Source organism: Beta vulgaris, chromosome 4 (assembly GCF_026745355.1).
Source record: "Beta vulgaris subsp. vulgaris cultivar EL10 chromosome 4, EL10.2, whole genome shotgun sequence".
Lineage (NCBI taxonomy): Eukaryota > Viridiplantae > Streptophyta > Magnoliopsida > Caryophyllales > Amaranthaceae > Beta > Beta vulgaris.
The window spans coordinates 11,864,221-11,886,337 of NC_079205.1; the positions used below are offsets into that span (position 1 = coordinate 11,864,221).

A 22,117-nucleotide genomic window follows, 5' to 3' on the forward strand; every position below is an offset into this window, starting at 1 on the left:
TGTGAAGTTTGGAGTTGGTTTCCTATTAAACGAAGACACCGATTCTTTTGTGTGGTTGTTTGACTCGTTTTTGAAGAGTATGGGAGGTAGGTCGCCGATAACCATTATGACTGACCAAGATGCCGCGATGGCCAAGGCTATAAGCATTGTTTTTCCCAATGTTATACATCGTCTGTGTATATGGCACATAGGGAAAAATTCCATCAACAATATAAAAGCATTGAGGGGAAAGGCTGGATTTGTGGATCTATTCAATTATGTGCTAAAACATTGTGAGACCAAGAGTGAGTTCAAGCACTACTGGAGAAGGTAATTGTTCATTGTTTTCAGCTCAATGTTCAGTGCTAAACGAACATATGTTCAATTGTTGTTTTATTGTTCATTGTTTTCATCTGAATGTTCAATGCATAATGAATATTTTGTTGAATGTAATGTTTGGTGATTAAATTTTCAGCATTAGTATGTTATTCTGATCTCAATAATTGCGATGATTTAATGTACATTATTAAATGAGTGTTGAGAAAGGGAATGTACATTGTCATAGGGTATTGATCATTCACTGTATTGTGTGTGTGATATGATTACGGTTGTGCATGCGTTGATGAATGGAATATTGTTGTATTACTGTACATTATTATTATGTGATTTTTAGCTCAGTAAATGTCATGATGTAATGTACATTATATTATGAATGTGTACAAATTTATGTTCATTCAATAACTGATATTGTTCATTGGTTTAAGGGGAATGATCATTGGATTTATCAGAGTTGTTTACAGTATTATGTATGCAGTATGATTACCAAGTACAAGTGTGCTGCATGTCCTTGGTTGATTAAGTTGTACAAGTTAAGGAAGATGTGGTGTCCAGTTTACTCCAAGGATTACTTCTTAGGGGGGGTGCTGTCTTCTCAAAGAAGTGAGACTACAAACTATTCCTTGAATCAAAGGCTTCATAGCATGCAAGGCCTTTGCGATTTCTACAAGGTTTTTATAGATGTTGTTGAGGAATGGAGGGATAGGGAGAATGGTGAAGATTACAATGCACTTAATGGCAACAAACATCTAGCATTTGTAGATGTTAAGTTACTAAATGAGGCGAAGAAGATATACATTGTGGCTGTGTATTTGACATTCAAGGAAAATTTCATAAGAGGTGCGTCATTTTGCCAGAAACTAGTCAAGTATGATCCCCCTTTCTTTGAATACCATGTGGGCCGCATTGAGAAAGAATATCTAATGCATCTTGTTAGATTTTACCAACAAAATATGACAATTGATTGCACATGCAAGTATTTCACTGAGATGGGTTTATTGTGTTCCCATTCATTGAGGATTTTTCACATACATAATGTTGAAAAAATTCCCCAAAGATACATTTTGGGTAGATGGGCAAAACATGCTATGTGTACAAGAGTTGATGATGACGTTGGGAAGGATATAAACATTCTTCAAGCGTCGGTGTGGCATGTTCAAACTACAAGGGATGCTTTATCCATAATCAATTCAACTCAACATGACATAGCTGCTAGGAAGGTTGTGGAGAATGATTTAAGTGATTTGAAGTCAAAGGTTGGGTTGCTTATTGGGAAGGTTGATGAATCAATCACAATTGATGACGTGCAAAATTTGTTATATCCTGTTGTGAAAGATCCACCTAAAAAGAGGAAGAAAGGAACTAGAAATGTAAGGTTGAAAAGCACAGTGGCGAAGCAGGTGAACAGGGTAAGAGGGTGGAAGAAAACTGCTGAGAAAGCTGCATTGAGGAACAAGGCAAAAGCGCAAAAATCTGTCCAGGTAATCATTGTACAATGCTATTCCCCAGATGTTCATCTGTTATTGTAACATGTTCATTATTGGGTAATTTGGATAGTAGGATACCATGATGGCATATTTTGTGTATTGGATGTACATTGGTATTATATTTGTTCATCTGTTTTTGTTACATGTTCATTGTATAATTATTTGGTAGTAGGATAACATGATGGCATATTTGTGTGGATATGCTGAAACGATGTACATTCTATATATGAGAATGTTCTTTGTGTCTTAATAAACTTGTACATTTTCAACACGGGGAATGGTCACTGTAATTAGAAGATAATTTTTGTTAATTAGTTTAGCCAGCTAACTTTGACTATTACAGGAATACATTGATATCCCTAAAGAAAGCACTGTAGCTCACTCAACACAGAACAAGTCTCTTCTTGATGTGTATGGCCCTGATGATTATTTCCCTATTAACCACATCCCTGGGGAAGGTAGTAAAGTTGAGCAGCCGCATCACAAAGCCGCTTTGGAAGTCTACCACGAATATTCTGAGAAGCTGTTCGGTAATTGAGAGGCGATATTGTGGTCACCTAACATGAATATTTTTGAAGAGCTTTTTGGGAAATGAAACGTAGTCCACTGATAAGTCATATTTATATATAGTTTTTAGTTGCATTTAGGTTGCATTTTAGAGCATTTAGTTTCATATTTAGGTTCATTGATGCATTATATTCTTAAGTTATATTTTTCTACTCCTATTCGGTATGTTTTCTTGTTTTTGATGAATTTCAGGCATTGATGACATATTTGGAGTATGATTAATTAAGCTTGAGGATTAGGAGCACTTGGAAGGAAGCTACAATGCATAAGGATCGTCATAGATATTTTATAATACGAATTTGAGCGAAAACGAAGTGGAAAATCATTAGAAGAAATGTGAAAAAGGAGTCATGTCTACTCTTCTGATCATAACTTTTGATGTGATTCTTAGAATCGAGTAATTCCAGCATATTTGGAAACTAGACTTGAAGAGCTTTCCAACGATAGGTGGCACGCCCCGACGAGACTTTTAGTCAAGGAGTTATACCTTTCGGAAGATTGCACTGATTCTGCTGGAATATGCCACGCGTACGCGCGGATCACTAATCCGCGTATTAATGATTTATTTAAGATTTTCCTTATCTTGTAAATTACTTTCCAAGTCATATTAGGTTATTGAATATTTATTTAGTGTTGGAAATAAACTGAAGAGAGAGAGAATCATGTTGTATCTTATTCCATATAGTCCAGGGTATATATATACAATACAATAGTTAGGGTTTTACTTGGAGAACAAAACCCTAGAATATCTCGGATATATTAACGGGGGTATATAATGGGCATCCATATTATATTTCATAACATTTAGATAGTTTTTCATTCTTTTTCTCTCTCCTCCTCCCTCTCACGTTATTTCTTTAGGTTTAGTTTAGTTTTCTCTCCTCTCTTTCTCTCTAATTTCTAGTGTAAACCCTAGTTTTTATTATTTTTCATTAATTCATAAGTTTTATTAGTTTCTTTTGTTGATTTCTTCGATTATGCTTTTCTTGGTAGATTTAGATTTAATTATTTATTTCATGATAGAGTAGTTTCTTTTATCTATGGTTAAGTTGAAACCTAGTATGATTTAATTCATGATTGTTTCTTTAAATTCTCATATTAATAGTTAATTGTTCTTGCTTAATTGATTGTGCATATGCCAATACTAGATTAGGGATAACTAGTATTGTTATGATTCCATTGTCTTCATCACAATGGGAGTTGGATTTTGACGGATTTGAGTATTTCAATTAAGGACATGAAGTTCTCCACGGGAGTAGGTAGAATGGATTGTTAGGAAGTTAAAGTGCCGTGTTTAATGTCTTTAATTTGCATGATTCCACGAGAGTAGGCTTGAATGCATATTAGAGAAACCCTAGATACTCGGGAGAGGTTTATGGTACTTTATAGGGTGCATTTTTCCTTGGGAACATTTAATTGATTAATTTGGGGTAGGAATTATTTTCTATTACTTCATGCTAGTGGGGATACTTAACTGTAGAGTCTTTTATTTATATATTGATTAGTATAGTTATTTCAACGATCATTGATATTAATCTCCTTTAGTCTTACCATTATTTAAGAGCTAATCATAGAACAACTTTCTCTCTGTGGGATCGACTCTGACTTACCCTACTACATAGTTAGGAGGATTAGTTAGGTTATTTATTTTTGTTAGGTGCGCGACACGCCTATCAAATTTTGGCGCCGTTGCCTGGGAGACGGTTTTGTTCTATTTAGTTTTTTTTTATTGTTGGTGAGACTAAATTGTAAATATTTTTTATTTTTATTTTTTTTTCCTCTCTTTTGTCAATATTTTTTTTTATAACTTCTCTGTATCATGGTGTCATGTTATTTTCATGATGGGAATAATTCTTTTGCTAGGAAACATAGTCGAAATTCTTGGGATTCTCATGTTTACAGTTTTGATGCATCATATCAAAATCCTCCCAATTTTTGCATGAGTTCTCCTGAATTACCTCATATGTTATGTGAATCCCATGTATATGCTAGTAATTCTAGAGCAATTTTTTCTTTTCCTCAATATGAGAATGAATTATTTTGGAAATACTATCACAGACTTGGTGATTTTATAGGTCCTAATCATGGAATTGAATTATGGGATATGTGCCTAGTGATTTATGAGGGGTTAAATGAAGAAACTAGGATGGTGGTAGAATCTATGTGTGATGGAGGATTTCTATTTCAATCGCCTGATTATTGTTGGGATTTAATTGAGTGGTTGGCTAGAGATACTTATGAGTGGGAGATGTCTTCATCTGCTCTTTCACCCCAAACTTACATGTCACCACCCCCTTATTGTTCTAATTGTCAGTCTACTTCTCATGATTTTTCTTCTTGTGATGTGACATTAATAGACGGTTTCGACCCCTCTTCCCAATTTGAATGTCAATCTGCTCAGAATTCTAGCCCCGATCTGTTTATTTATGATGATAATGAGGGTGGATAATAAATGAGAGCTATTGGGATGATGAAAAGATTGAAAGAACGACTAATGTGATGGATGTTTTGCAGGAGGAAAAGCCATGGTTGAAATTTCCTCTTGGAGGAAAGTCAAGTTGAGCGTGAGGTGATTTATAGTCTTTATTGGTATCACCTACTGTTTTTGAGTCTCATGTTCCATTCTCTAAAATTAATATTATATCTTCTTCTTATTATATCCTCCATCGTTTGTTCTTTCTCCCCTTTTGAATGACTTTCATGATAATGTAAATAATGTACAATTCGTTTCTTTACCTTCTTTTGAGTCATGTAAAAAGACTAACGATTATTCTTTTTTTCTTGTAAATTAACTTTTCGTTTGATTTTTCTTTTGTAGTTTTAATAATTTTTTAGGACTAACATTTTTCATTTTTCCTTTTCACTGTTATATAATATGCTCTAGATGTTTGCAGGAACATATGATAAGCTTCTTCGAGCATTGAACTATTATGAGTGGTCTACTAATCTTAAACGGTCATGCAAGACCTTAAATTTGCGCTTTTCGGGAGGCAACCGAGTTTTTAACTTAGTTTATTTCCTCTTTTCTTTCCTTTTTATTTTTTTTTCATTCTTTGTGTGTGACTTTTGGTGTGTTGTTGGTTCTTGTGATTGTAGGTGGAAATTGAAATTGAAAAGAATTTTACAGAAAAAAAAAAGTCGTCTAAGGCATGGTCGAAGTTGTCAGACCGGGCAGATTTCGCCCCACCGGGCAGATTTGGCGCTACCCGGGCGCGCAAGCGATTTTATGAGGCTGAAGTCAACCGGGCAAAGTCGCCTGACCGGGCGGGTTTTTGTGCTTGACCGGGCTAGGTGAAATTTCAGCAAAACAAAAGAAACCCAGCAGAATCCCCTTCCCCTATTTGTTTCCTTCGTCCTCATGCTACTCTGCTTCACGCCTTCTTTCCCCTGACGCTTCACCTATCTTAGACCACCTACCGCCGGCCTCTTGCTCTTTGCCCAGTACCGCGCCAGTCGCGACCCGCGCAACCCTTTCCTTTTCCGACGAACCGCCCCATTCTGCCCACCGCACCTGTGCCTCGTTCGTCCCCTCCTTCGACCGCCTACAACGGCCGCAAACCCAACCATCAACCTCCTACCGTCCTTATGCTTCCCACCGGCGCAACACAACCCCTCTCGCCGGATTTTGCCGCAGGACCAGCTTCTCTCACCACCATCCCCACCTTCGAACCTTTGCCCCATTCTGTCCACCACCCGCATCGGAATTTCTCCTCCTGCCTCCGCCCTACCGTCAACCACCATCAACCTGCACGGCCGATACCTTCGAATTTCCAGCCTGAACTTCCCCTGCTTCTTTGTCGTTTGTTTTCTTGTTTTTTTGTTTTGTTTTGTTTTTTTTTCTGATATGATTCCTTTTTTTTTTTTCATCTTTTCTTTTTATTTTCTTTTCTTATTCTTCTCTTCTCTTACCACTTCTTTATAATTTGATTAATGATGGTTACAGGATTTTATCAAGTAGGCACCAAATAGATTCAAGTTCGCTTTTGTGAAGCATTACGACATGAGTTTTGAGCATATTTGACTCTTCTCCCCACTTAATTGGGTAGTAAGCATTTATTTACTTGTACTTGTTGTTTATGTTCATCTCAATTTTTGCTTGGATTTTTGTTTTGATGCCATCTTGTTGCGAATCTTTTAAACACATTGATTAATTATTAGTTTATTGGATTGTCGGAGTTTGTGTGTGATCTTGGTGGTGTGTTGTGGCTTTTGGTGGGCAACTTTGGTGATTTGGTGATCCAGGGGTTGGTTTTCGTTCCTTTTCTGAACTGGTTTATGCAGTGCGGACTACTATTCGCTTGGGGGAGGAATATTCTATCTTTTATTGCTTTTTAGTGTAGATTTCATTGCTTTCGTAGGATGTTGCACGGTTATACTGCTTATTAGGAGTGGGAGTTTACGTGTAACAAAAAATTGTACTGCTTTCTTAGTTGCATTAGCATATTATCTTTTTTTCTATTTTAGTTGCATCTATGAGACTACTGCTAAGACTTTTTAGAACCTTGTTGATATTTTACTACATTTTTAGTGTCACTCATCTTGTTCATGATACTTCATAGCACGATTGTTTCGCAATTGATTGTTTGTGGTGAGATTGATTGATCTCTCTCTGGCTCGATTTAACGTTACTATGCAGACACTTAACCAAGTAAGCTTTTGTGCCTATAAACTGACGAATCTGTGTCAGTTATGTTCTTTCATGTGTGATTAGTTCCTCGTTGTTGCATTGATCTTGACTTTGACTTGGTACTTCTTGATATTTGATAGTGCATACATTTTGATATGATTGAGGCGTTTCATTTGATGATCTTAGTTCCAGAGTTATTCTTATTTTCATATTATCCTTCCTCTAGCCCCGCTAAGCCTTTTCTGACTTTTTTTTATTGATACCAACATTACAAGCCATTGACCTCATTTGATTTTGTCCAACCTAGCTTGGGGGAGCGAGTATTATTTTGGTTAGTTTGTATTGAATTAAAGTGCTCTATTTGTGGTTTAGAAGGATGGAAAAATATGTTTAGTGAGCTTGGAAATTGAAATGAAGGTTTGAAAAAAAAAAAAGAAACACAAAAAAAAAGGTGAAAAATGAAATGAAAAAAGAAGTGAAAAAAAAGAAGTTGTGAATAAAGTGAAATAAAAAGGGTTATGATTGAGTTTCTTAAGTGAAAAAGGTTGTTGATTGATTTGGAGATTGTTGGTTTGCAGTGAGTTGTTATGACCTCTGTGGTCATGTTTTCAGTTATATGATGCTCCCCTTCTTTGGTTTTCCACCACAATTCCCAAATTATTTCCATACCTTTCACCTCAGCCCCATTACAACCCCTAAAAGTCCTCTTGATCATTATGTATTGTATTGTTGAATATTAAGTGAGTCAAAAATCAAAGTTAAAGAATATTTGCTTCATCTGAGTCGACTGATTTAGGTTGAGAGTCATTATTCATCCCTTAAACACATGAGAGATTTGAGTGCACATAACTATAGTGAGGTCTGACAGGTTTGGTTAAATCCAGTTTGGGAGAGATGGTTTGTGGTTTGATTGGAGAGTCGATTGCGATACATGACATGCTATGCGGCTTTGTTCGAGCTTGTTTCGATGCTTGGCTTATGTAGTGATTATATCTCTTGTGTTTTCAATTGAGTGTTTAGCCTGTTGTAGTCCTATATTGTAGGTTGTCTAACTTTTCCGATGTCTATGTCTTATTGCTTGAGGACAAGCAATGGTTTAGCTTGGGGGAGTTTGATAAGTCATATTTATATATAGTTTTTAGTTGCATTTAGGTTGCATTTTAGAGCATTTAGTTTCATATTTAGGTTCATTGATGCATTATATTCTTAAGTTATATTTTTCTACTCCTATTCGGTATGTTTTCTTGTTTTTGATGAATTTCAGGCATTGAGACATATTTGGAGTATGATTAATTAAGCTTGAGGATTAGGAGCACTTGGAAGGAAGCTACAATGCATAAGGATCGTCATAGATATTTTATATACGAATTTGAGCGAAAACGAAGGGAAAATCATTAGAAGAAATGTGAAAAAGGAGTCATGTCTACTCTTCTGATCATAACTTTTGATGTGATTCTTAGAATCGAGTAATTCCAGCATATTTGGAAACTAGACTTGAAGAGCTTTCCAACGATAGGTGGCACGCCCGAGAGACTTTTAGTCAAGGAGTTATCCTTTCGGAAGATTGCACTGATTCTGCTGGAATTGCCACGCGTACGCGCGGATCACTAATCCGCGTATTAATGATTTATTTAAGATTTCCTTATCTTGTAAATTACTTTCCAAGTCATATTAGGTTATTGAATATTTATTTAGATAGTTTTTCATTCTTTTTCTCTCTCCTCCTCCCTCTCACGTTATTTCTTTAGGTTTAGTTTAGTTTTCTCTCCTCTCTTTCTCTCTATTTTAGTGTAAACCTAGTTTTTATTATTTTCATTAATTCATGAGTTTTATTAGTTTCTTTTGTTGATTTCTTGTTATGCTTTTCTTGTAGATTTAGATTTATTATTTATTTCATGATAGAGTAGTTTCTTTTATCTATGGTTAAGTTGAACCCTAGTATGATTTAATTCATGATTGTTTCTTTAAATTCTCATATTAATAGTTAATTGTTCTGTCTTAATTGATTGTGCATATGCCAATACTAGATTAGGGATAACTAGTATTGTTATGATTCCATTGTCTTGATCACAACGGGAGTTAGATTTTGACGGATTTGAGTATTTCAATTAAGAACATGAAGTTCTCCACGGGAGTAGGTAGAATGGATTGTTAGGAAGTTAAAGTGCCGTGTTTAATGTCTTTAATTTGCATGATTCCACGGGAGTAGGCTTGAATGCATATTAGAGAAACCATAGATACTCGTGAGAGGTTTATGGTACTTTATAAGGTGCATTTTTCCTTGGGAACATTTAATTGATTAATTTGGGGTAGAAATTATTTTCTATTACTTCATGCTAGTGGGGATACTTAACTGTAGAGTCTTTTATTTATATATTGATTAGTATAGTTATTTCAGCGATCATTGATATAAATCTCCTTTAGTCTTACCATTATTTATGAGCTAATCATAGAACAACTTTCTCTCTGTGGGATCGACTCTGACTTACCCTACTACATAGTTAGGAGGATTTGTTAGGTTATTTATTTTTGTTAGGTGCGCGACACGCCTATCATCCACCATGAATGAGTTGTTGATACACTATTTTTTTTTGTAATGCATGTAGCTCATTCACGTTGTACTTGGTCCAAAACACCCAAAAAAATCCTTATTATGAATTGGAGGTCGTGTTAACTTATACAATGTTTATAATTGGTGTATATGTTAACTTTAGGTAGTGAACATGAAGGTATTGATAATGTACATGCTAAAGATATGGGTAAAGAAGTTTGTATTTTGGCACCTAATGTGATGTATAAATGGTGAAGTCACACTTTTGAATGTTGGAATCTCACTTGAAAACACGAGGTTATTATTTGAAAATATGTTATAAAATGTGTATAATTATTTGAATTTTTGAACTATGGAGAAAATTGATGTGAACATAAAAGGAATGATTATGTACAACCTATAAAAAGGAGTAAATAGCAAATTTGTTCAAATCACACATGGGATAGAATATAGGAAAAATTGACAATAGAGGTCTGAACTTTGGGCGATAATTTTTAAAAGGTTTGAACTATTGATTAACCTGTGTAGGTCCCAACTTTAGGGGGTCTTAACTTTTAGCGGGCCTCGGTGACTTAAAATTGACGATTTTTTTTAAAATCTCACCTAGTTCCTACTTCCCTCCCTCAATTAACCCTTCTGGTGTGACCCAAGTTTTACAAGTTATGACCTATTAAGCCAGTTTCAAGTCACTAAGGCCCGCTAAAAGTTAATACCCCCTAAAGTTGGGACCTACACAGGTTAATCAGTAGTTCATACCTTTTAAAAATTATCACCCAAAGTTGAGACCTCTATCGTCAATTTTTCCTTTATTATGTCAAATATTTTGAAGTTAGCAGCTCAAAAGTTAGTAATTGTTTCTATACAAAAGTATTCTAGAAAAGAAGTATCAAGTAATGGTATTGTTTTGTTAACACAAAAGTAATTCTAGAAATGGTTGGGGTGCGGGGGGATCAGATGTTTGGTTTAGTACAACAAAAAGCGACTATTAGAAATTGTTGGAAGAGCGCGGAGTTGAATCTATGTGTGTTTGGACTTCCCTTTAGCGTGCGCTTTGGCAGAATCAGCAACCCAGGCAGCACGGTTGTTGACTTTGCTCATAAGAATGTCAATGCAGTACTGGATTCTTAGTTGCTTGATCTTGTCAAACTGAGAACAAATGAATTGTGTGAGGTTTAGGAATATGAGTAAGACATGGGGTGACTATCATCCTAAAATAAATGTACATGTAAAAGACATACAACGAACATCTAAGTAAATACATTGTACATGTAAAAGATATGAAATGAAGATTTAAGTAAAATGTACATGTGAAAGAGATAAACCGAACATTAACCTAAAATACAATGTACATGAACATATGAAGAAGTATATTTTGACTGAACAAAGGAGCAAGATAATGTGCTTGATAAAAAAATGCAGTGAACATCATATTGTCTTTAATGTACATATTTAAGAGATGCAATGATAATATAATTAATGTACATGTGAAAGACATGTAGTGACTATCATAATACAATCAATGTACATGTAAGGGACATACAATGAACATCTAAGTAAATACAATGTACATATAAAAGACATGAAATGAAGATTTAAGTAAATGTACATGTGAAAGAGACAAACCGAACATTAACCTAAAATACAGTGTACATGAACATATGAAGAAGTATATTTGGACTGAACAAAGGAGCAAGATAATGTGCTTGATAAAAAACATGCAGTGAACATCATATTGTCTTTAATGTACATGCTTAAGAGATGCAATGATAATCTAAGTAATGTACATGTGAAAGACATGTAACGACTATCATAATACAATCAATGTACATGTAAGGGACATACAATGAACATCTAAGTAAATACAATATACATATAAAAGACATGAAATGAAGATTTAAGTCAAATGTACACGTGCTTGATAAAAACATGCAGTGAACATCATATTGTCCTTAATGTACATGTGAAAGACATGCAATGATAATCTAAGTATTGTACATGTAAAAGACATGCAGTGAATATGATCATATAAAGAAGTATATTTTTGTTTGAAGAATTACTTACATTATCAGCTACGAGGCCAGTTTCAAAGTTGGCTTCCCATTCACTGTTATATTTTTCCATGTGCCGCATTGCGAAAATCCCACAGTCATAGGTGTTGCTGTTAGTTCTCCAGGGCATTTCCACTATGCGAGGCCTTAGAGGTGTACTTATCATGTTGAAGCTAAGGGATACCAGAAACCTACCATAAGCAATTGCCTAGACACAAGCAATAGGTGAGAAGATTGTAAAAAGATGGGGTAGCGCTTGATGAAATTGGTTGGAACATACAATTTTAGCTGGGTAGTCTTTATATTTATCGTGAATGGAGACATTTTCTGGCAATATTCTGTTGTCAAGTATGTCCAAAGTCATCTTGTTGAAGTTTAAGCAAAAGACATAGAAGTGGTCTGATGCGCACACAGGGAAGAAAACCTGCGACATTAGGATGTACAATCAATGTCATTCAGAGAACAAGCAATATAATGTCAGTGTACATTAAATTAATAACATGATGGGTATAGAGGATACTGGACAAAGTACAATCAATATCATTCAAAGAACAATCAATATGAAGACAGTGTACATTAAATAAATAACAATATGGGAATAGAGGATATTGGCGAAAGTAATGTACCAATGGACAATGGAGTGAATGACAATGTACATTAAAATAAGTGGCAATATAGTGTACATATAGACAATAGCAGTGAGTTGATATGGGAATATAGTTGAGATGTTAGGGTCAGAGAAGTGGCAAAGCAATGTACATATAGACAATAGAAGTGAACAGTCAGTTAAATGAAAATGTACATTAAAATAAGTGGCAATATAGTGAACAATTAAAGCATTAAAACATACATAACAATATGGGAATAAAGGTTACTGGACAAAGTAATGTACAAGTGGACATGGAAGTGCATGACAATGTACAATAAGTAGTTGAGATGATAGGGTCAGAGAAGTGTCAAAGAAATGTACATATAGACAATAGCAGTGAACAATCACGTAAGTGACAATGTACATTATAATAATTGGCAATATAGTGAACAATTAAAGCATTAAAACATACATGACAATATTGATAGAGGTTAACAACTCAAACTGTTCTACATGTGTAATGCCCTGTTCTCTGCACTCATAGTTGAGCCTTTCCACAAATTGTTCCATTCTTGTATTCTCAGTGAGTCTTGCAGTCTTCCTATCTTCCTCCGCTTGCTCAGGGGTGCTCGGGGGAGGATTTGAAGCATTGGGGAACAATAAGTGCTTTCAAGAAATTTGGGTCAGAATACATAAAAGAAGTAAATTAAAAGAAATAGAAGAACTAAATGAAAGAGATGTACATGTGCTATGGTTGAAAAGAAAAGTCGTTGAGTTGAGCCAGCCATTCGATCCGAATTACGGTGGTTCAGGATAGGTGCCCATGCATCAAGGAAGCCGTTCCAAATTCCCACGTCATCCCCCAAAGAAAGGAAGTGGGATCTGTTGAGGAATGTGTTACCATCATCGTAGAGCAAGTCCCTGAGGTTGAGCAAGAGGTAATCAATAATTAATGTACAAGTAAATAATACCAATTTGAATAGTAGTGGTTCACACTTGATAAGGATTAGTTATATAGTAGGATTATATTAGCTAATGTACAGCAGAGGAAAAACACAAAGTACATGAGTATATTTGTTAATGTACATTCATGAAGAGAGACAGTATGGCAAGTAGTTTTAAACACAAAGTACATGAATATATTTGTTAATGTACATTCATGTAGAGGCAAAGTAGGGCAAGTAGCTTATAACTTACTCATTATCTCCAGCATCAAAAGCAAAGTCTGCCAAGTAGGTGTTGTCTATTTGTCGCTTTCCTCTTTTCTCTGCTATTAGGTGGGAGTACTTGACCAAATATGGAGATCGGAAAATTGCGGGTTTGATGATTGTACGGCGTGGCCTGCTTGTAGTAATTCCGATCGATAATTCTTCATTTCTAGATTATGCATTTTTATACAGTAAAATGTGAACTTGGAAGTTATTAGGTACTGCACAGTAGATAAAGAGTAAGATGAGTTACCAGGGTCGGGGGGATTGATCTTCTGACCCTGATTCGTCATCTCTTCCAAAAGAAACAGACGTAGTACAAGTTAGGATATGGCAAGGAAAAACTTATGATTTGGCAAGGAAAAATGATAATAAATGCATACCTCATTGAACTACTCAGAAGCGAGTCAGCTGTATAATCCTCCATTTGCATTGGATCACCATACATAACACTATGGGTTTTAAAATTAGCAATGAACAAAAGAACCCATACTAAGCATTATACAATGATCAACCTTAATAAGGCAATGAACATAAAGGGGAGCCCAATGTACAATATTGTGTGATCATTGATCATGTGCACCCTATTGAGCAATCATATAAGCTAACTAAGATGGTTACGTATAACTGATCACAATGATCATTAGGAAGCAACACAGTGTACAATAATAAGAGTACAGTGATCAAAGAAGAACAGTTGCATTGAGCATAGGGAGTTAGTGGAGTAGAATGAACATTCAGGGAGTAGAATGAACAACCAAAATAAACCAATGAACATACAGGGGGAGTAGAATATACAACAATAAATTAGCATTAGATTAGCTGGACAATATAATAGATCACAATGTTCATTAACACAATAAACAATAATTAGGTAAGAACAGGTGCATTGATCATTTGCACGTTACTGAGCAATCACAATACACCAATTAACATAAAGGGGAGTAACTAACACATTCAATAACCGAAGTAAACTACTGAACATCATGGAGTGTTCAATGTACAACACAAGATGATCATCATTTGAGCTAAAGCACAAAGATCATGTTACTGATCACAATGATCATTAGTAAGCAACACAGGGTACAATAAGTAGAGTAGTAGAATGTTACAAGTTAGTGTAGTAGAATGAACATACAAGGGAGTACAATGAACAACCACAACAAACCAATGATTATACAGGGGAGTACAATGAATAACCACAACAAACCAATGAACATACAGGGGAGTAGAATGTACAATATCAAACAAGACATCAAATGAACTAGATACCTTTCATTTGATGGGATGTGAGGTTGTTGTGCAAAGACACCTACTTCAGCGTTGAAACTGGGGTAAATCCAATCATAAATATATTAAAAACCATTGGCATATGTCTACTAAGAAAACACTCACACAAAGGAAATATCCAGGGAACAAATGTAACTAGTTCATGTTAGTGAATTAGTGAAAATACTGGGGCAATGAGCCAAGAGTACAGTATGAAAGTTAGTCCACATAGGGATTACCCCTGAGGCGGATCAGTGTTAGGCTTGTTGGACTGGAAGATTTTATCAACATGTAGGTCCTCGCGATCTTTGAAAAAATCACCCAGCGACAGAGATGGGGAAAATGAGGAAGATGGTTGATCTTGTCGTTGTGGAGGCCTGCCCATGCCTAACTCCAAGTCCAGGCTGAAAGTTGGGGCATCAAATCCACCTGGTGCTTCATGCGGTTTGAGATGTGATTGAACAGCCTGGTCCACCATTTCCCAAAGCTCCGAGGAGCTGAAAAATGCGGCGTCTTGACTCAAAATTGAGGGGTTGCCTTGATCAGGGAAAGGGTTGGGAGTAGGATTGATTGAAGGTTGCGCAGCATTTTCATATCGAGTCCAAATGGCCTGAATAATGGATGGGGAAAAGCTGCTAACAGTGGGATCTGAATTGAGATGCGGGCCTTGGTTCAGCAAGGCCGTCAACTCAATGAGATTAGCTGTGAACTTGGAACAAAGATTGATGAAATTTGATTTCCAAGAGTGAAAAATAAAAAAAAATTGTTAGAATACTGTATATGTGTGATAAATATATAACATATAGATTTGTTTTAAAAGAAAGGGGTCACCTCAAGGTCATTGGGTGGTTGTTGTTGTTGTTCAGGATGTTGCTGGTGCTGTTGCTGCAAAAAATCCCAATATACAATCTGTAAGTACTCAATGTACAAAGAGTAACTAACCAATGTACAACACCACAATGGACAATGTACAACCAGAAATTATGTACAAGAAGGTGGTGTACATTGTTCAAAGCAGGAATTATATGTGTATACAAAATAGTTTGGACAACCAGAAGGAATTACCTGTTGTTGCTGATTTTGTTGTTGTTGATCTTGTTGTTGTTGTTGGAGTTGTTGTTGTTGCCGAAACAAACAAGTAAATGACTGTAAGCCCAATGTACATAGGCAATTAAGATGAGTCATTGTACATCTTGATGAACCGTGTGTACATTGAAGCAATAACAATGTACAACAAGATGATGTGCAATATATAATGTACAATGTACAAAACGATAAAACTGGTGTACATTAAGACAATTACAGTGTACACCATTATATATATATTTAATATGTACAAGAAGGTGGTGTACATTGTTCAAAGCAGAAATTATATGTGTATACAAATAATGTGTATAAAAAATAATTTGTACAACCAGAAGGAACTACCTGTTGTTGTTGATTGTGTTGTTGTTGATGTCGTTGTTGTTGTTGGAGTTGTTGCTGAAACAAATAAGTAAGTGACTATAAGCCCAATGTACATAGGCAAATTATATGAGAGATTGTACATCATGATAAACCGTATGTACAATAAAGGCAATAACAATGTACAACACGATAAAACTGGTGTACATTAAGACAATTACAATGAACAGCACAACCGTCTACTTTGTACACCAGTATATATATTTAATATGTACAAGCAAGAGGGATAACCTGTTGTTGTTGATCTTCTTGGTGTTGTTGGGGTTGTTAGTGTTGTAAATTTTGCTGCCGAAGTAGAGTATTGTTAGGACAATGTACATTATACATGGCAAAACAACAGATTATGAATATATGTTAGAGAAGGTGGATTACTTGTTGTTGTTGTTCATCTTGTTGCCCGTGCATGGGAGCAGTGATCCTTGGGAGAACAGTCCCTATCCCAACTCCGGACATGAATTCCCAAGAAATCCTGCTCTTGATAATTTCCCGTTTCCATATAGAGAGTAGCGGGAATTGACGGGGAGGCTTGTGTAGTTCCTTCTGTAGACGATCAAAATAGCAGACCTAGCAAATAGTAGAGCAAATAGCAAATAGCGAATTAACATGACAATCTTAGGGTAATGTACATTAAGTCATTCACATTTAGAAACAGATGGTTCACAGTAATGTACAACTCAGAGAAGACAGCAAACAATCAATAAAAAGCAATGTACACTACTGTAGCACAACAACAGGAGAGAAGAGCACATGACTTACAGCATTCGACATGAAAAATGTACATTTATACAGCGCAAGTGAACAATCAGTTAAGTAATAATGTACATTTAGTCATCCACAGTCAGAACTTATGGTTCACAAAAATGGACAACTGGACTAAAATAGTGAACAATCTATACAATACAAGAAGAGATAAGACAATGGCATATTATGAGAAGCAATGGACATAGGGACAGTATCGATATAATTTTAGTAGCAATGTACAACGAGATAAGGGAAGTGAACAATCAGTTAAGAAATATTGTACATAAGAAACTCATGGTTCACAATAATGTACAACGGGACTAAAATAGTGAACAATCAATACAATTCCAAGGTACAGTACTGTAGTAACATCACAAGAAGAGAGCAGACAGTGGCATATGGACAATATCAATGTAATATTAGGTGGCATATGTGTACTTGTAAGAAAGGCAGAGGACCAGCAAAGAATCTAGTGGTATCCTCTTGCCAAGCACGAGCTGAATGAAGCAATGATTCAGTGGTGTACTTGCACCAGTTGTAGTTGGGGATGTTGTTGATGTCAATGGTAGCTGACAAGAAGTTTGTGAGAGGCTGAGGGTTTAGGGTTGATTTAATGCAGCAGTTAACGGCCACCACTAGGAAGGTCCTCTTCCACTTGTCCGTAACTGGCACTGTGGCATCAGCAAGCTTCGTCGCCATTGTAGAAATGTATGGCGAACCCCTCTGGATCGGACGCCAACATATTCCCTCCAGTCCTCGATCATACTCCTAAAGTCAGCATCATTCTCCTGCAATTCTTTGGTCTCATCAACGACCAAGCCTCCTAGTGGAATCCCATACACCAAGTGGACATCGATTTCCCTGATATCGATTTCCTTGCCTCGGCGTAGCAAGAGGGAGCCACTACCCATACAATATCGGCTCATGAGCCTAGCACAGAAGATGGGGTCATTCCTTGGCATGTCTAGCTCAAGTAGACCACCGAAACCCATATCAATGATTGCTTGCTTCTTCTCAGGTTGATCAGCAATAGCAGCGATGAAGGCTTGGAATGGCGTAGTACTATGCCCGACCTTCACACAGGGCTCAGTATGTTTTTTTGCCTTTTTTGGTGGGGGCTTCACATCAGGAGGTGAATCACTACAATGTACATGTAAAGAAAGTGCAATGTTCATTTAAGTCAATTACAATGTACACAGAACATAATCAGTCTGACTAGAAAAATACATAATGTACAAACAAGGCATAGCAACAGTGTACATTCAATTACAAAAAAAGTACATTCAGAAAAATACTATTGTACATGTACATCCAATAGAATAATAGTGTACATGTACATCCATTAAAATAATAGTGTACATGCTTGACATAATGTACAAAGAAAGTGCAATGTTCATTTTAGCCAATACAATGTACACAGAACATAATAAGTCTGAGTAGAAAAATACATAATGTACAAACAAGGTATAGCAACAGTGTACATTCAATTACACAAAAAATACATTCAGATAAATACTATTGTACATGTACATCCAATAAAATAATAGTGTACATGCTTGACATAATGTACAAAGAAATGGAATGTTCATTTTAGCCAATTACAACGTACACAGAACATAATCAGTCTGACTAGAAAAATACATAATGTACAAACAAGGCATAGCAAAAGTGTACATTCAATTACACAAAAAGTACATTTAGAAAATACTATTGTACATGTATATCCAATAGAATAATAGTGTACATGCTTGACATTATGTACAAATAAGGCATAGCAAAAGTGTATATTTAACCAAACATAAGTGTACAATCATCAAATTAATAGTTTACATAGAATTAAACAGTTATGTACATTCAAGATCAAACAATTAATAGATGCAGAAGGAATGTAGATGCAGGCCCACATAATTTGGACATCAGGGTACAAACAAGAATGTACATGCAGAAATAAGCGGAGTGTACATGCAATTGTTCATTAATATACATGCAATAAGAGTAGAACATACATAAAATAATATACATGACTGGATAAATAATGTACAAACACGTATATTTAATTGTACATTCACTATACCTGGACTTAGCATCCTTCTTTTCTTTGAGAGGTGAACTCTCAATTGTAGTTTTGTCCTTGCCCTTGCCAATTCTGATTTTCAGGCCTGCTCTGGGGCTTTCCTCTTCCCAGGCTTTGTGGTATCTACTTCAAGTGGGGCCTTGCCTTTCGCAGCCTTGGAAGTTGTGGCAGCCTTGGAAGTTGAAATTTTTATTCTCTTACTGGGGTTGGTGCTGTAAGATGTAGGTGCAAATTTAGTTAGGTGTAAACATGAACATAAAAGAAGTAAGTGTATTGTACAGAGAACATACGCTTGGGCACTTTTCCTCGCCCTGGCCCTCAACACACCAATTGGAACCCTGCATGTCAATATGCAATGTACATTAGGGTAAAAGAAAGGAACATGTATACATTAGATTGCACATGAAGTATATATAATATAACATATTTCTTACTCTTCATCATCGTATGTTTCATCTTCTGCAGGTATTTTTTCAGGACTGGGAGGTGTTGGAATAGGTTCAGAGTCAGTAGTAGGAGGCCTGACAGTGTACAACAAATGTAACACAATAAACATCTATGTAATTAACAATGTACAACAAATATTCCACAATGTACCCTGAATATAATATTAATGTACAAGGACTTACATCTCAGGATTATTTGGAATTTTTTCAGTTTCAGGTATTTGGGGCCCGGCAGTGTACAAGAAAGTTACAACAGTGAACATATACGCTCATACAAATATACAATGAACATTAAAAAAATAAATAGTGTACAATTAAGGTTCAGTAATGTACAACATGACAGAGGCACTGTATAATAAAGGCAATGTACATTAGCAGTGTATTGCAACTTACATCTCAGTATTTGTTTGAATAGGGTCATGTTCATTAGTAGGGGGCCTGGCATTGTACAACAATTGTAACACAATAAACACTTAGCTTAACAAAGTACAATGAACATGTATGACTTTAAATGATCATAAGTATAATGTACAAGCACTTACATCTCAGTCTTGGTTGGAATGACCTCATTCTCAAGAACAGGCGTTCTGGCAATGGGATAAAAATTATGTAATTAAGAAATGTACAATAAACGTTCATTAATGAACAAAACAACAGTAAGTAGTGTACAATCAAAATATACTTACTTATCAGTTGTTCTGGTGGTGCTTGAATCAGTAGGAGTATGTTCTTTCTCAGTCGAAGGAGGACTGTAATTTTAAGAGCAAACAGTAAATAGGGGCAAGAATTCTGTTTAGGTAGTGTGAAAGTTGGTAAATAGAGTGTACATTTATGTAATTAAAAATGTACAAAGAATGAACATTTATGCTAATACCAATGCAAAAGAACATTGTACAATAACATAGTGTACATTTATGCTTGAAACAGTGAACACCAAAGATATAACAAATGTATAATGAACGTTCAATAAGCTAATAGTGTACAATAAGGTTTCAGTAATGTACAACATGATAAAGGCATTGTACAAAGGTTCAACAGTATGAACATGTATGACTTTCAATGTACACTAAATGCTACACAAATAAACTAGTTTAACAAAGAACAATGAACATGTATGGATTGTAATGAACACAAGTATAATTTCAATATACAACAACTTACATCTCGGTATTGGTTGGAATTGCCTCATTTTCAGTAGGAATTTGTTCATTTTCAGTAGGAATCTGTTCTTTTTCAGTCAAAGGAGGGCTGTAATTTTAGGAGCAAACAGTAAACAGTGAACAATAATTTTGTTTTTGGTAAATGCACTGTACATTTTATCCCTAGTAGGACCCACAATTAACATTTACCAATGTACAACGTGCCAATGATCACAATACAATTTACATTTTTGTCAATGAACAATAAGGCAATGGTCAGTGTACAATCTAAGGCAATGGTCAGTGTACAAGTAGAATATCAGTGTACAAGCGCTTACATGTCAAACTAGGTGGAGTTGTCTCTTGTTCAATAGTAGGTTGCCTGCCATTGTACATCAAAGTTTATAGAATGTACATGAACCGCAGAGCATGAGATCATATTTATAAAGTACAAAAAAGTGAAAAAAAATGTACATTGCATTTCACACAACGTACAACAGTTGAGGAAATAGTGTACTTACTTCTCAGCTGTGGTGGAATCAGAAACATTGGTAGGATCTGTTTGCTTCTCAGTAGAACCTGTTGTGGTGGACCTATCAATGTGGGCAAAACATTCCAACATGAACAGTAATGCCAACACACATGTACAAGCTAGGACTAAAGACAAAAATGTACTTACTTTTCAACAAGTACAGGTGTGGGTCCTGTTTGCTGTTAAGTAGATTCTGTTGTGGTAGGACATATAGGAGGGCTGTCATTGTACATTGACATTTAGTTATTGAACAACAAAACAGTCAAGAATGTACAAGCAAACAACATAGTTAAATTATCCCATAGACTACAGGTTCTACTAATGTACAACTAGCCAATAAGTCAAGAATGTACAAGCAAGCAAAAATGTACTTACTCTTCAACAAGTACAGGTGTGGGTCATGTTTGTTGTTCAGTAGATTCTGTTGTGGTGGGACCTATTGGAGGGATGTCATTGTACATTGACATTTAGTTATTGAACAACAAAACAGTCAAGAATGTATAAGCAAGCAACATAGTTAAATTTTCCCATAGAGTACAGGTTCTACTAATGTACAACTAGCCAATAAGTGTAATAACAGGGGGTGGGTTCTGCTTGCTTATCAGTATAGAAGAATGTACATTGAACATCACACAGTGTACAACATTGTGATGAATTAGTGTACTTACTTCTCTGTTTCAAGTATGGGTCCTGTTTGATGTTCATTAGATTCTCTTAGGGTGGGACCTATTGGAGGGTTGTCATTGTACATTGGCCTTTAGTTATTGAACAACGAAACAGTCAATAATGTACAACAAAGCAAGATAGTTCAATTTTCCAATAGAGTACAGGTTCTAATAATGTACAACTAGCCAATAAGAGTAATAACAGGTGTGGGTTCTGTTTGCTTATCAGTATAAAAGAATGTACATTGGACATAACACAGTGTACAACAGTGTGATGAATTAGTGTACTTACCTATTTGTTGCAGGTGTGGGTCCTGTTTGCTGTTCAGTTGTTGTGGTGGAATCTATTGGAGGGTTGTTATTGTACATTGGCCATTTAGTTATTGAACAATAAT

The 22,117-nt window shown here is 35.7% G+C and overlaps 1 protein-coding gene across 1 annotated transcript; it reads left to right on the plus strand.

The window, feature by feature from the left end:
- The first annotated feature begins 106 nt into the window (after positions 1–106).
- On the plus strand, positions 107–9,802 carry LOC104891558 (protein FAR1-RELATED SEQUENCE 5-like). Its single transcript, XM_010677264.1, has 4 exons — positions 107–309; positions 794–1,796; positions 2,146–2,332; positions 9,711–9,802. Exons 1-4 carry the CDS (start codon positions 107–109, stop codon positions 9,800–9,802), a joined length of 1,485 nt encoding a protein of 494 aa, XP_010675566.1.
- Positions 9,803–22,117: the final 12,315 nt, after the last annotated feature.

What these genes read in the sequence shown, in the direction of transcription:
- LOC104891558 (XM_010677264.1), top strand. Translation starts at nt 107, where the DNA reads ATGACTGACCAAGATGCCGCGATGGCCAAGGCTATAAGCATTGTTTTT. An exon ending in TTCAAGCACTACTGGAGAAG is followed by an intron (nt 310 to 793) that starts GTAATTGTTCAT and finishes TTATGTATGCAG; the next exon opens with TATGATTACCAAGTACAAGT. An exon ending in ATATTCTGAGAAGCTGTTCG is followed by an intron (nt 2,333 to 9,710) that starts GTAATTGAGAGG and finishes TGTTAACTTTAG; the next exon opens with GTAGTGAACATGAAGGTATT.